Source organism: Brachycentrus maculatus, unplaced genomic scaffold (genome assembly GCF_059751285.1).
Source record: "Brachycentrus maculatus isolate JH-2025_06_01 unplaced genomic scaffold, ASM5975128v1 h1tg000472l, whole genome shotgun sequence".
NCBI classification, from domain to species: Eukaryota; Metazoa; Arthropoda; class Insecta; order Trichoptera; family Brachycentridae; genus Brachycentrus; species Brachycentrus maculatus.
Window position 1 is genome coordinate 259,429 of NW_028281219.1, and position 16,449 is coordinate 275,877.

The 16,449-nt window shown below is 31.5% G+C and overlaps 1 protein-coding gene and 2 non-coding genes across 4 annotated transcripts; 2 read left to right on the forward strand and 1 right to left on the reverse strand.

The window, feature by feature from the left end:
- The first annotated feature begins 438 nt into the window (after positions 1-438).
- On the forward strand, positions 439-15,791 carry LOC148302214 (uncharacterized). Of its 2 annotated transcripts, XM_088271956.1 has the most exons (8): positions 439-506; positions 6,806-7,144; positions 8,775-8,901; positions 9,531-9,642; positions 9,730-9,847; positions 9,942-11,338; positions 13,352-13,462; positions 15,095-15,791. In XM_088271956.1, exons 2-8 carry the CDS (start codon positions 7,050-7,052, stop codon positions 15,448-15,450), a joined length of 2,316 nt encoding a protein of 771 aa, XP_088128082.1. In that variant the 5' UTR covers positions 439-506; positions 6,806-7,049; the 3' UTR covers positions 15,451-15,791. The 2 variants fall into 2 exon arrangements, with proteins under 2 accessions (XP_088128082.1, XP_088128083.1); XM_088271957.1 differs by lacking the exon at positions 439-506 and having other exon boundaries at positions 6,741-7,144.
- Positions 12,636-12,707, reverse strand: TRNAW-CCA (transfer RNA tryptophan (anticodon CCA)). Its single transcript has one exon. It is a non-coding gene; the product is annotated as a tRNA-Trp (tRNA).
- Positions 13,157-13,230, forward strand: TRNAI-AAU (transfer RNA isoleucine (anticodon AAU)). Its single transcript has one exon. It is a non-coding gene; the product is annotated as a tRNA-Ile (tRNA).
- Positions 15,792-16,449: the final 658 nt, after the last annotated feature.

The window sequence follows — 16,449 nt, forward strand, 5'->3', positions numbered from 1 at the left end:
CTTTGCTTTTATTTTTTCACAATATGTACATGCTTTATCCAGTGCCCTTTGCACCACTGGGTGAGGGTTTATGAAGAAGAATTAGCGGGAATAAAGAATAATTTATTTTTGAAGACTTACTTGTGATTTTCCATTTGTAATTAAAATATTACTTTGTTTTAAAATCACTTTAAATTTTTTAATGTAACTTATAATAAAATAATAAGTTATATAATAAATTATAATATCTACTAGTTTCGAAACTGGTCGCTTCTTTATCAAGACTGATTAATACTAAAACACTATCTATATACTTAACAATATTCAAATTATTTTGACGGTTAGGGAAAGAAGCTTAGGTTAAATTTTCAATGTAATTAATTTTACTTATAAATATTTGACGTTGTACATTTTGATAGCGACGAAGCGTTGTCTCGCTGCAGGGATAGGATATGATCCAGTCTCCCATTAGTTTCCCGACCACTCCTGACGTCACAACATGTTCGACTATTGCACCTCTCGAATTTGTAATATTTAAATTAAATGCGATAAAAGTTTAGTATCGAACTGAATAGTAAAAATGAGTGCAACTTTGTGAATATTGTTTGTGATGAAAGTTACTGTGAATGTGGAATATGTTTCGGTGTTGAAGTATAAATTTCAAAACAATTTTCAAAACTTTAGATTTAAAAAAAAGTATTCTTGGTTTTGAAATTATTAAAGTGTTTTTTTTTCTTCTAATGGATCATTTTAATTTATTTAACATTAGATAAAAAGTAAACTGTTTTAACTACAATATTTTTAAAAAAATACGATCAAATATAATTTAAAAAATATACTTAATTTAAAGGTAGGACGCGGTAAAGAAAATGATCAATATTTGTATAAATTATAAATCTATCTACCCATATCATGAAAAACATGCTATCTGTAGGATATATTAAACACATATTATTTCGAGAAATAAAAGATACTTTGTGTTCTGATCCACTCACATTTTTATTAACCAACTAGTTTCGGCAACAATCTGTTGCCCTCTTCAGGGTTTATTTATTACTAAACATATATAAATAATAAAAAAAGGAAAAAGTGTACAAGTTGTTGGGTTTCAAAAGGGTAGGGGTGGGGGTAATGGTGTTTTAAGGAGGGGTAAGAGCAAGGAAGGGGATAACTCTGTTTAGATTGGATTTGATTTTATGGGAAATATATTAAAAATAATATGTAATAAAAAAATAATATAATAAACAGAGTTATCCCCTTCCTTGCTCTTACCCCTCCTTAAAATACCATTACCCCCACCCCTTCCCTTTTGAAACCCAACAACTTGTACACTGTTTCCTTTTTTTATTTATTTATATATGTTTAGTAATAAAGAAACCCTGAAGAGGGCAACAGATTGTTGCCGAAACTAGTTGGTTAGTAAAAATGTGGGTGGATCAGAACACAAAGTATTTTTTATTTCTCGAAATAATATATCAATATGATCCACAAAGTTAATGCTTTCAATATTCAAAACATATATTAAACTCACTTAGTAAAGGAGATATCAAATTACTAATAATTCAATTAGATTCATACATTAAGAACAAATAATTCGTCACCCTTTATTGATATTTTTTCATTATGTATCGTGTAATTATAACGGGTTCCTTAAATTTTATATTGAATGATGTAAGTCACTTTTCATTGTATTTTCCATCAACGAATATTAAATCTCTTTAATTATTGCTATAAACAATAAAAAAATTCTTAAGATTTTGCCAATTTTCGGAAATTCACGAATAAATTCGCATTGTATTAAATGCCTTTGCACATATCGCTCACTCCTTTCAACAACGTCATATATCAAAAATCGTCATTTTTCAGTTGTGTATGTTTTTGGAATGCCCAGAAAATGTACTATACCCCAGCAAAAGCAGCATATTTTTAACTTAATATTTATCCTCTACAGGGCAGAAAGTGATGTTTTTGCATTTTGAAGAAAAGGTATTGTTTAATTATTTTTTGAAATATACTAAATATTTTTCAAATGGAGAAAAAGACATTAAAGTTTTACCTCAAAAGATCTGTTGCACAGTAAAAAGTTCAATAAGTGGCTTGATATTTAATTTGAATACATTTTATTATATTTAAACTTAAAAACGATCTCCTGAAAAATCAAGTTTTTTATATATGACGTTGTTGAAAGGAGTGAGCGATATATCGCGGGAGTGTACTTAAAACTAAACCTATCAGTACTTAAAACACATAATCAGAGGACAGTCGCTTAGTACCAAAAATAAAGTTTTTTTTTATGATCTTTGCTCGTGAATATTTTTGCATTTAGATTAGTTTACATATAAATATATCCCCATTTGAGGGGTTTTAAGTTAAATTTCCATTTCACTAGCTTTAAAGTAATTTACTTTTTTATATATTGTTCATTAATTTTACATATCTTTATTCCAACCCAAGTGTGCAAGCTTCTAAGGTTTATATGGCATTTACATTACATACAATAAAAAAATTTAAACTGTTAACGATTAAAATTAAAAACAATAGAATTAAATAATATAAATAAATATTTGACATTTTCATATACATATGTAAATTTATGGAAAAAAAGAGTTGTCTTTGTATTTTTAAACATGATATACCTACATGTATTATACATTCAAAATTACAAATATTGGTTTAACATTGTCATTTTAACCTAAAAAAATATCAAGTTTTTTTTTCAAATGAATCCGATCACCATGATTTCATACATGCTTAATTATCTTTTTGTTCATTTGAACACTATTGGTTCAATTAATTGAACCAATTAATATTTTTCACGGTATACGTGTAGTTTTCTCTCTGCGTCTACAAATTGAATGACGCTACTCTATTTCCAATTAAAATACAATACTTATTATAATTATGAACCGGTCCAATGTATGACAGATTTGTACAAATAGCGAGCTACCACCCTAATTCCTTTGCACTGTAATGTAAATCTTTAACCCTTGAATAAAGTTAATGTTCCTTGGTTCAATTAGACTGTTACTTGAGTTATTCAGGTCTGTAGTTGTGTCGTGGGAGAATTTCATCACTTGAAAGCATGGTTCGTGGCTTCGTGACAGTAATACCGCGGCTTCTGACATCGGGAACGACTGCTTTAACAGCTATAACAGACTCTAATTAGGTTCCGTGGACACATGTTAAAGCAATTCAAGTAATAAGTAGTCAAATGTCACTCCCGCTCAAGCCATGTGTTTCTTTATTCCTACTACAAAAACTAAAAATGTATGTAACACTCAAAGTTTCTCAATCATTCCTAGAATTGTAATGTGTGTCAAAGGTTATTTATTATTCCTTTACAACATTTTGAGTGTGTCCAAATACTTGATCACAAATCTGGATTACCTCCAATTATAGGAGTTATTTTTCTTCAATTTACTTTCGACATCTCATCAAAGATAAGGAAGAATATGGAAGATAACACAAGAGATAGACACAATAGATCGTCAGCCCCGTAAATGCTCAGACATCCATATTCTTCTTCATCTTTGATGAGATGTTAAAAATAATATGAAAAATAACTCCTACATATAATAGGAAGCAATCTAGATTTGTTAACAGGTATTTGGACACACTCAAAATGTTGTAAATAAATTATCTAGTCAAATTATAAGCTACAATGAAAATTATTTTTTCTGGCGTTTCTCATGTGTGTGATTATAATTCAGGATTCGGACCTCACACACTAATAAAAAAGTTTCTGCTAAATAAAAAGCTTCTTTTCATCTCACCAATAGATGTCTCTAGTCAAGTCAAAGTCAAAGATTCAAGAACAATGTTTCAAAATTAATTCATATATATAGAACCTTCAAGAATTTGAGCAGTATGGTTGTCAATAATGGGCAGAATTGGTGAATGTTACACGTGTGTAAAGTGATCACTTAAACCAGCCTATGACGGTCGTCAGCCCCGTAAATACCCAGACTTCCATATTCTTCTTCATCTTTGATGAGATGTCAAAAGATAATATTATTCCTCATTCAAATACTAACTAGCTCACTAACTAACCATCACACCGCATCCCCATAGGGGTAGGCAGAGAGAATAAAACGACATACCACTCCACTATTCGCCTCTTTCATATTCATGCATCTCCTCGTGCATACCAATTAGTTCCGACTTCTAACCTGACCGCTTTCAAGTATTTGACATACTTGATCATATCAAGTTTTCTTCGGTTTTGAATGGAATGTAATTGGAAAGAGGAGCAGAGGAAGACCGAGAAAAACTTGGCACGATCAGGTATGCCAAATACTTGAAAGCGGTCAGGTTAGGAGTCGAAACAATCGGCGGGTATGTATGAGGAGATGCATGAACGTGGAAGAGGCAAAGAATGTTTGCAAAGACAGAGTGGTGTGGCGTTCTACATATTATCTCTGCCCACCCCTGCGAGGCAGCGGCGTGATGGTTAGTTAGTTAGTTAGACATATTCTATAACGAGTGGACCAATGTAGAAAAAAATAATGGCGTTCGAGCATTTAATGTATAGTTTAACGGATGGTTTGAGAACCTGTGGTTAGATTGAGCGATTAAGTCATATAAACACGCGATGCATTGAAAAATTCCTCACAAGAAAATGTCACGAAACTTATCAATATGGAAACATTACATTTATATTTATTTTTCATTTTGGTTCATCGCTCTTGTTAGTGCGATGAACCAAAATGAACATAATTCTATGTTTAATTTTAATTTACAAACTATATAAAACATGTCAATAAAACATAGTTCCATTGAATATGAGATATTAATTTTGCCCAATATTATATAGCTTTTTTCATAATATTTAGAAAAAAACACAATTCCCCAGTTACAGGTATGATAGGCCCCGCGGAGTAGATAGGTAGACGCTCGACTGCGATATTGATATCGCGGGTTCGATTTGCGCCAGTTGCAAAATAAATTCAAAAATATTTAAACTTGGTCTTGGTGTTTGTCTTCATAGATATTTTATACGTGAGGTGTTTTATGAAACAGCTTTTCACCGTAATAGCAGCGCCATCTGTTTAAAGTGACAGCATCACCCGCCCGACTGAATGTACTTCATGACAGGAAGCGTGCTTCTTGACAGATACTTTAACTTAGCATTCGAAATTTTTTCGATTTAGTTTTTGTTTTATATTTTCATTGCTTCATGAGATCATTGTGAAAATAAACGTATTACAAATGTGTGATTTCTATATTATTTCTTTTCCATTTAACTAGATTGATCCACAGCAATGCGTGGCCGGGTTCTGCGGATTATTTAAATCAAATTAAAAATACTTGAATAACATTACAATCCTATGAATTATTTTATTATTTCATGGTATTTAATACATTTTTTTAAATCTTAAAGTATTCTTGATTTATATTCTCCGATGACAGTGGTTATGCGTTTTAATTTCGAATGCAACTTAAAAAAACACGCCAACGTAATTACGATATTATTTATTTCATTTTTTCAGTAAGACATATAAATCACTGTATTATGTGTGATGAAACTTTCAGTATGTTACATATATAAATTTGGTTACTACGAACATATGTACTGAAATTCAAATGGGAAAACAAAACAAACACCACATGTGCGCTTTGATTTAACACATCACTTAAAAAAATTATGACTTACTCTCCTTACTATAAAAATAAAGTATTATCTTGTCACATTTAAATTCTTTAGATATCATTTAAAGACAAAGCATAGTGCGTAGGCTTCTAACTATGTTGTACTATTTGATCAGATGAGTGATTTAAGGAAATTCATCTTTTCAGACGTTCACGAAAAAAATTCAAGCTTAAAACACAAAATTTTGTAGCTTGTATGGTAAAATAACTTTGTCACAAATAACTTTAGTGATACAACATTTTGAATGTTTCCAAATACTTGTTCACAAAATCTGGATTATCTCCAATTACAGAAGTTATTTTCATATTATTTTTTGACATCTCATCAAAGATGAAGAAGAATATGGAAGTCTGTCAATGCCCAGACTTCCATATTCTTCTTCATCCTTGATGAGATGTCAAAAAATAATATGAACTTTAGTGATTTTTAACTCGCAGTTATTTTATGAGTTATGAAATGAAAAATTATAAAAATGCTACGAAAATCGATTAAGTTTTTTTCTAAATTATCATAGAATCTGAAAAGTCAGAATAATTTTTAGTAAGTAACGATTTAGGTAACATTGCATTTTTGCAAAACGTTGATGTATTAGATGGGCGAGTAAATATCACCAAATGTTAAAATAATATTATTTGTATTCTCATTAAAAATTAGAAAAACGATGGAAAATGCAAATAATAAAATTGTAATTTTACATACAATATGGCAGGCAAACTAATCCTGATTTATTAATATGGATAATACTACTTGATTTTTTTTTCAAATGTATGGTTAATATAATTTATTTTTAAATTAATATGTATTCCTTTTTACCTTCCTTACCGAAGAAATACTAATCGTAAGTTGATATTTATTTAATCAAAATAAACGTTTATTTATTTTATTTTATTTCATATGTATGATATTTTATTTAATTTAGAATAAACATAAAAAATAATCACTTTATTAATTGATTCGACATTCACATTGTAGTCCATTTATTTCTATCCATATTTTAATAAGTTTTACTTAGTAAACACCACTATTTCTAGTAGGAAATAGTGGTATTAACTAACTAAAATTTTAATAACAAATATTTAACAAATACTTTTTTAGAGATCGAATCCAAAAGAACTCAATTATTTTTTGTGATATAATTTTATAATTTTTCTGGTATTTCATATTTAATATCTTTAGTTTCGCCAAACAAATAAATACTTAAGAATAAGTACATAAAAATGTAAGAGAGACATACGAAAATATCCGAAGTGTATATTTTTTTAAAGAACTATATTTTTAAAAGTGCTAGTATTAATGTCAGAGTATGAATATTGCCACCAGTGTCACCGGGTGGACTCCAAACACAGATTAGTGACAGTTTTGTTGACAAGTGAGTGGCAACGATATGCATCGACTGAAAAAGGATATTCCGTAACGAGAAATGATTCCTTCGGCGATTAGAATCCTCATCCTCACAGGGATCATCCAGTGTATTCATGGATTAAAAGGATCGAACATTTGCTTCGAACAACAAAAGTGAGTATAACCATTTGATATTTTTACGTTTTACTCGGTCATTGAATTGTTTAATTATCTTAATTTTTCCTTTAATGTGACTCAAAGAATCGCGGAATAGGAGTGGAACTGAGCAGGTCATGTGGCACATATGTATGGATGGACGGACGGATGGATGGACGAAAAAGGTGCTTGACTGGAGGCCTAGAAGCGTGGGTAGGCTCCGGATAAGATGGTCCGATGTCATTAAAAAAGTTGCAGGCCTGCACTGGAAGAGAGAGCGAGTGTTTTTGCCTAGAATTTTCACTCATGAATTACATGAAATCAAAGTAACTTTAAACTTAAGAGTAAATCCACTTACGAGTAGGTATAGGCTGTGAAACTTAAAAAGTTGAAGCCTGACTAGGGTCATGATAAGCACTGTTGCATAAGCCGTAGCTAGATTTCAGAGTCACTTGGACGTTAGGTAATTCAAAACAAAAACTGGAAGAGAGTTGCGTCCAACCGACAACTGTGGAATTCCAAGAGGGAGGCCTTTGTTCAATACTGGACATAAAATGATGAAGTAAAAAAAGTATTTCCTTTAAAACTAAGAAAAATATATTGTGTTATGTATGTTAAATTTCAGGTGGTCGTCGACTTTACGTTTATCTCAAAACGTTATTTTAATCATTGTGAAGATGTTGGCAATCAATATTATGAACGAAATCTTCATTCATCTTGACAATTTTTCAATCGTCATGGAAAAATGTGATTCCAATTGAGTGTACGAAGAACATTAGGAAAAGACACTGTAAAATGTATTACATTTCATAAAACTATATTTCGAGAAAATTGAAAAAACAATCCAATAATCTCTTAATTAATTCCTGAAAAAAAATGGATATTACTCAGTAATATTAATATTTTAATTACGGTTTCATGATTTTGTTACGAAATTTTTATATATTTTATCCTCGCTTTTTCACATATTACCAATATTTAAGAAATAATATGAAGTTTTAAATAAAGCCACTTTTTTTAATGTAAGCACGACTAATTTCGAGAACTAGAGATGTTCTCATCAGCAGGTGAAAATACAAACCGTTTGTATTTTCATCTATTGATCAGAAAATCTGTAGTTATTAATTTTAAGTTTTGTACCGACATTTCTTGGTAGAACTGCATTTTTTATGATAAAATAACAATTGTTTAGGTTTTTCTATAATTATTTTGTTTTTCTACATTTGTGGAGGTCCTCACCAAAACGTTACATTTCCATTACAAATGATTTTAATTAATCAGGAATTCTAGCTTGCTATTTTTTTACGTTTTGGTACGATTCAATGATTTCATGTTGGTTTAACACAGGATTGGTCGCGTTTTGTCGTAACTTTAACTAAGATTTTGAAAGAATGCAATAAACATAACAGATTTGCATTTAAAGGAACTTTTGTGCAATATTGGAAAAGTTACTTTTTGGTGTGGAACTCCACATATTATACATTCTACACGATGAACAGGCCTTTGAGCTCCGAATGGTTCAGGGTCAAAAAACATTTAACAGATTTTTTGCAACTTTATAAGAGGTTTTTTCTCTCACGAAATCATGGCAAATGGCGGGTAGTGTAAGTTATATGAACCAAATTTTGAAATAAATATACCATTCCAGCTACGTCCTGACCACCAGGGTGAAGTTCCAGCAGCCGGTAATCGTCAGGACTTACTCTTGGTGTGCTCGCATTCCACCCCGTTGTTCTAACATTCACACCGAGATGAGAGAAAAGTGGAAGGTTCAGGTAAGAAGCTTTGGGAAACGAATTGCTCAAAAACGTTATAATAATAACCATTCCATCATCCCGTCACCTGAAGACTGAAGTGGCATTGCTACGGTCTCCTATTTATATAAAACTGTTATTTTTGAAGATAGATTAAAATGAAGATAGGAAAATAAGATAAAGGAATCACAATGGAAATATTTTCATTCGAATCTGAAGTTAAATTTTATTTATGTATTTTTTACAAAAATGTTAGTAATATTAATATATAACCACTCACCGCGCTTAGGTAAATGGTTATATACTTATATAACTAATGTTTTTGTAAAAAAAATAATTAATTAAACCATATCCGCTCCCTAGGTGGAGCATATGGAGTCCACAAACTGTCTTCAGGCTTTTCTGTCGGCTGCCAGTTTAAAAAATAATAAGTAAAAATTACTAACCACAAAGTAAATGCTTAAAATATTAATAATATTGGGAATATTACATTTAATTGGTTATTTATTATAAACATAACTGAAAAACAATTTATAAAATAAATCCAATAGATTTCTAGATGATGCAACACATGACGATAAGAACTTGCTGCTACAAAAATAATAAAATAAGATGTACGTATGACTTATTACATGTTTGTGTATTTGCAGACGGTACAGCAGTCCAAGACGGTGGAAGTATGTTGTGAAGGGTTCGAGGAAGAAGAAGATATGTGTAATCCAAAGTGCCCTGAAGGATTTACGGGGGACAATTGCGATAAGAGTATGAATTTGAGTGAAATTTGATATTATTATTTTTAAAAAAAAAAACAAATTTTAATGTTTTTTGAATATTTTTTTCTTTATTTAGTTTGTCCGCTAGATCGCTGGGGACAAAGCTGTAGTCAAGAATGCAGGTGCCCAGAAAATTCTCAGTGTGATTCTAAAAATGGAAAATGCATATGTCTGGATGGATGGGTCGGATATAAGTAAGCCAAACTCAACGAATTATTTAAAATAGTCACATTTTTAATAGCCAAGCAAAGAAAACAATAACTAAATAATTATTTTCTCTTATTTCAGTTGCAATGTTCGAAAAGAATCTCTCCAAAAAACTACTCCAGAAAATTACATTATATCCCGCTCAAATGAAGGAACAAAACGACTGTTTGATTGGAGCACTCCGATACACGTTTCTACCGACAGTCCAATAATTAAATCATTTAATGTCACTACTAAAAAATATTTTATTATAAATAGATCGACTACTACTGAAAAATATAATACCACTTTTAAAAATACGACGATCAATGACAAAAATAATGGATTTAATCTTACGACAACCCAAAAATATACCTCAACGACTTTACCGACTTCAACACAAAAAATGACGGTGACTCCAAGAATTGTCACCTCGAGACATACAACAACGATGCATACAACCACTCATGCCGCAATTAAACCCACAACTTTAAAACAAACTACACCTATACCAGTAAAAATACCTCATACTTTTAATGATAATATAACTGTAACAGATAGAATCCCCGAAGTTAAGATCACAACTCCAAATCCGTCAAAAAATACATCTGAAGAAACTATAACCGTTACAAATGGAGTACTAAGTAATGTTTCTGATTCAAAACTGGAAAAATATATTCCAATTTCACAAATTGAAAGCCCGAACGTGACACAAACATCGACAGACTCTCCCATTAAACTAATTACTGTTAATAATAAAATAAGAACAACGGAAACGACGACACCATTCACCGTACCAAAAACTACAGTCTCAACAGCAAAGCGAAAACAGTCAAAGTTATACAAAATTGAATCGGACATTTTAAATATCACCCTTCATTCAGCAGCTAGCAGTAACGATACGAATTCAAAAATTTTCAAAACAGTTACATTACCGACAGTTAATAATACTACATGGAAGGCAATACTACCAAAAGGTAAACAGTATCACGAGAGTAAGATGATAACCATTCCAGTGAGAATTATAATGGACTCGGGTAGACATCAACCGAGTATTTATAGCAAGATGCCCAGTAATAGTTCTCGAGCCAAGAATGAACTAACAACACCGAGAAGTAATACTTCTGTAAGAAGGATATTAACCCATTCGAAGAATGAAAACTCACCTGCCAACTTATCTTTATCCACAATAGAGCCAACTGAAGAAACCAAGTTCGTTTTAACTGAACCTGAACAGATCACATCTGTAGCCGGAAGTAACGATGCTGATGACAAAAGGGAAGACTTGTTTTCCGTTTTGAGTATTGCCGCTGGTGCGTCAGTGGCAATAATACTTACTGCTTGTTTGATAGTCCTAATAGCTAGATGTAGGGTAAGACAAGAACTCACTAAAAGAGAAAAACAATTGGAAATGGATCAGTTGCAGTCAATGATGAATACCTCGGAAGATGATTTATCGACTGGATATCTAAGAAGTGTGTACCATAGTCCTCTTCCAGGTGAATATCTTTGTTTTGTGGTAGGGGTAAGCAGAGAGAATAGAACACAATACCACTCTGTCTTTGCAAACATTCTTCGCCTTATTTCTTGAATATTTTTCGCAGATACTATGTGGCACATTTTATAAACGTTATAAAATTAAACAACTTTGTTGTAACCACTTTTTTATTATTAGTATATTTTAACCCAACAGTTTCGACAAGAACTTTGTCATCATCAGGGTTTATCAAATTCTAAAACATTAAAAACATTAAAATATTCATAATTAATTACATTCTCTTACCAAAAACTTCCACACACTAAGGTAATGTACCTACAGTTTTTGGTAAGGGAATGTAATTAATTATGAGTATTTTAATGTTTTTAATGTTTCAGAATTTAATAAACCCTGATGATGACAAGGTTGTTGTCGAAACCGGTAGGTTAAAGTTTACTAATAATAAAAAAAGTTGATAAAACAAAGTAGTTTAATTTTATAAAGTTTATTCTTCGCCTTATTCATGCGTCTCCTCGTACATACCGGCCGATTATTTCGACTCCTGACCCGGCCACTTTTTAAAGTATTTGACATGCCTGATCGTGCCAAGTTTTCCTTGATCTTCCTCTGCTTCTTTTTCCAACTACATTCGTGTCATAAATTTGTTTTACCGTTAGAGACGCTTGTATAGGCATTATTTTAAATCAACGTTATCAAATGTAGGAAACTTCATACTCTCAAATCTCGCAAATCTGTTACTTTACAGGAGAGAGCTTAGAAGATTTATTCAAGGTTTTTTTTTATTAACTAACGGTTTTATCTGAAATTCTAAACTAGTATTATACATGCAAAAACACGATAAAATGATGTATTAAATCGTTTTTAAACTTTATGCTTTGTCAAAATAAAGTAGTTAGCGTTTTAAGAGTTCGAAAATTCGATGTAGAGAGCGTCTTATAAGCCTGAAAACTAGGCGTAGTTTATTTTATATATTTTTTTGTTTGTTTATATTTATAGATAATGGTCAGTTGATAACATACACCAAATATCTCAAAATTGACAAAAATGTAGTTAGAGCACTTTACGTAGGGCACGTCGATAAGACGGTTATATCTTATTTACGTTTTAATTTTATTTATTTATCACACGATTAAAAAAAATATTGGCAAAAAGCTTTATTAGCCTTAAATTTAAAAATAAATGGTTTTTAATAACTATTATCTGGGCTGTAAAAAAGTGGGACATTAAATGTCTTACAAAAAAATATTTGTGACTTCTCCCATATAATTTTTTTACAAAAGAAACCTGAGTAAGCATTTTGACCCCGACGTGATTTGAACACGCAACCTTCTGATCTGGAGTCAGACGCGCTACCGTTGCGCCACGGAGTCGTGCCTAGATGCGGCAGATTAACATTATTCAAACTGTTTACAAACAAATTAATGATTATTTAATTCCAAATAATTAAAATCTTTCAAACAAATTTCACAACAGCCAAATAAACATTTGAAATGAAAGTTATCTCAATTCGTACGTAATTATTACTTGAAACGACGCTAATGCCACCTGTTGTCTAAAATCGTGAGCATAACCAATACAAGGCTTAAAATGTTACAAAATTAATAACGGAATCCAACGAATGATGACACCCATTTATTTTGTTAATTTATTTAATTTTTATATCCCTGATATATTTTCAACATCAGTACCATTTCTCAAAAATGTATACATTTTTATCGACTACAATAGATTTTAGCGTAACATTTACACATTTTGACGCAATACTTGAATCAATTTCACTTTACTTACATATTATGTCATTTAGCCGCTTCATCCGAGCGGCCCATTAGCTCAGTTGGTTAGAGCGTCGTGCTAATAACGCGAAGGTCGCGGGTTCGATCCCCTCATGGGCCACATTTATTTTTGAAACATTTTATTAATATTTTGACTATCTTTTTACTAGTTTCGTAAATTAAACAGCATGTTAATTTAAAGTTTAAAAAATCTTAAACATGACTTCTTTCAAAAATTTCAGATCCACCCAGAAGTACACATCATACCATCGAAAAAACAAGATTTAGTGGTCCGTTTATGCAACCTGTAATAATTCATGCAATTTCGCCAAGCATGATTGAAAATTTTAGAGGTATGTAAAAGTTTATGCCGCCATTGTATCGGGTTTTTTTTTTAAATTAAAACATTATTCACACCACTGCACCCAATAATGTATTGCTGAACACTGTTTTACATTAACCCCACGTCAAATATATTGCATTTGTGAATTTTTTTGCTAAATAATTCATATAAATTAAATGAACAAGCTTTGACGATGCTGTTCTTCTTGCCAATAGCAGAAAAGACCTGCACGCGTTGGTGAAAAGTGTATAATGTGTGCAAGGAAAGTGATTTATTGATGAATGTTAGCAAATCCAAGATTATGGTTTTTGAAAGAGAAGATTGCAGATCTGAATGTGAAATATTGGTAAACGAAGAGATTTTGGAACAGGTAGATGATTTCGTGTATTTGGGTAGTATGTTTTCTAGGGATGGAAAGATTGATAAAGACATAGAAAGGAGAGTGAATGCTGGGAACAAAGTGAATGGTGCACTGAAATCAGTTATAGCAAATAAAAACCTATCAGCGGAAGCTAAACTGGCAGTGCACAACGGAGTCCTGGTTCCAACTCTAATGTATGGAAGTGAAACATGGAATTGGCAAAAGAAGGATGAAAGTAGACTGAATGCAGTCGAAATGCGATCTCTCAGAAGAATGTGCAACAAAACGATGTATGATAGATGTGCGAATAGTGAAATAAGGAAGGAATGTAAAGATATCGATAAAATTAAGAAAGGTGTGTTGAGATGGTTTGAACATGTAGAACGAATGAGTGAGGAAAGAACGGTAAAACAAATTTATGAGGCGAATGTTAGTGGGAAAAGAAGCAGAGGAAGACCGAGAAAAACATGGCACGATCCGGTATGCCAAATACTTGAAAGTGGTCAGGTTAGGAGTCGTAACAATCGGCGGGTATGTATGAGGAGATGCATGAACGTGGAAGAGGCGAAGAATGTTTGCAAGGACAGAGTAGTGTGGTGCTCTATTCTCTCTGCCTACCCCTGCGGTAAAAATTAACAAATCCGTTAAGTTTCATTATCTGACAACATCCATAACTGTTTAATATCCCGCACTTCGATTCAGTTTTTAGCATATCTTTTTCATTCTCATCATTTATCATTCTCATCACTACCGACCCAATTCTGTGTCGGTTTAGGATGAAGATAAGTTAGGCATGACACACTTACCTTATCACTTTAATTTGATGGTTCTATATGCGTTTCATTTTTCTTCTTTCTATAGTATTTTTGTCTTTGATTTCACCAACTTATCGGCCTTTTGCTTGACAATGACTCTCTGTACTGCTAACTCTATAAGAGAAAAAAATGGTGTGGATAAAGAAAGATGTACAAATAAAACTTTTGTCAAAACCTTCCAATGCGATTGATTCGGCCAAGGATTATGTTGATAGTGTAGAAATCTCTTGAGAAATCCCTTTATTTTATTTTACACACTATTTACAAATAAAAAATACATATATAAAACAAGTAACTACAAAACCTTTTTCTTAAAAAAAAGAGTGGCGCAAAGTTAACACATCAGCCCAAGTTCACGGTAGAGCCGACAAAGGACAAGCTGATTCTTCACATACCACGAAAATGTAATAAGTCAATTGAAGTATACTTTTTATATCTATTTTTTTAGAATATTTTTCTCTTTCAGATATTCTAGAATGCCATTACGACCATCCGAAACCGCCACGACCGACAAGTTTTTCAGCTCCATCCTACAACCAAGGCGACGCCACGCCATCTCTGTACAGCAATTTGAACACACTTCCAAGAATTAGCGAGGGCGCAAACCAATCTCATATCTCAAACAATAAACCAGAAATCTGCCTTCCAGTTACCGACGCGGCAATAAATGTACTCAAATTACAACACCAAAACGCTCAGCATCATGCCCTGAACATGGAAAACTTGGATCCTGTTTATGATGAGATTCCATGTTGGCATCCTGCGCCGGTTTGCGCTAATCAAGTATTGACCGTCAGGGATGAGGCTGTTACAGAGTTGTAAATATAAAAATAAAGAGTTTAAATATTATACAATACGAATATATTAATGTACATTGGTTGACACTTTACACGTACGTATAATTAAAAATAAGAAGGTGATTGGTGTGATAGAATTACCCAGTTATATCTCAATAACTAAATACTAAAAAGTACAATACTTAAAAGTCAAAAACATGTTTTTTCTTCTTCTTAATTTGACAATATATTAGCGAATATCTCCTTCACTGGGTAGTTATAACTATACATCCAACACGCACATCTATAGGTGATAAGTAGGTATACAAATTGTAATAAAAGCATAATAAATGCTATAGATATTATATTTATAATTTTATTTGATAATCGCCCTTTCGATAATCGATAATTACCTTTCCTACTTAATAGCAAATACTTTTTGATTTCTGTGCTTTTTTATTTTATTTTTAAGATTACAGTAACACCCCGAGTTAGGTAACTAACACGCTACTTACGTTAATTCGCAAGTACATACGTTTAAAAAAAATCATGAATATTTAAAAAAAAATCTAAGTAAGGCTACATAAAATTTTACCGCCAATTATTTTATACTTTTCAAATATATTATACCAAAACTGCCTTATTTTTTAGCGTTTTGTAAATCCTAATACTTGAGCATCAAATAAATACATATTTAAATTTTAGTTTTAACTACGTACTGTACATAAAAAATACAAATATTCAGTATTTATATTTTCAGTATCATGAAATTCCTGACAATATTGATCGAGGATCGGTTTAAAAATGCCAATAATATAATAATATGTGTTTTTTCAGTATTTGCTTTTTTTATGTTCTTTTACGAACCTTTTTTTTCGAAGCTTGATCGAATTTCCCGGGATTTCGGTTTTTTGGATATTCCACTGTATAATTGTGTAATAGTTAAAAGTATGTTTATTACGCATAAATAATAAATATTGAGTTTTTATTTACGTTGTTACACAAAGCATTTTTCAAATACGACTTACGTAAAATTAAATTTACG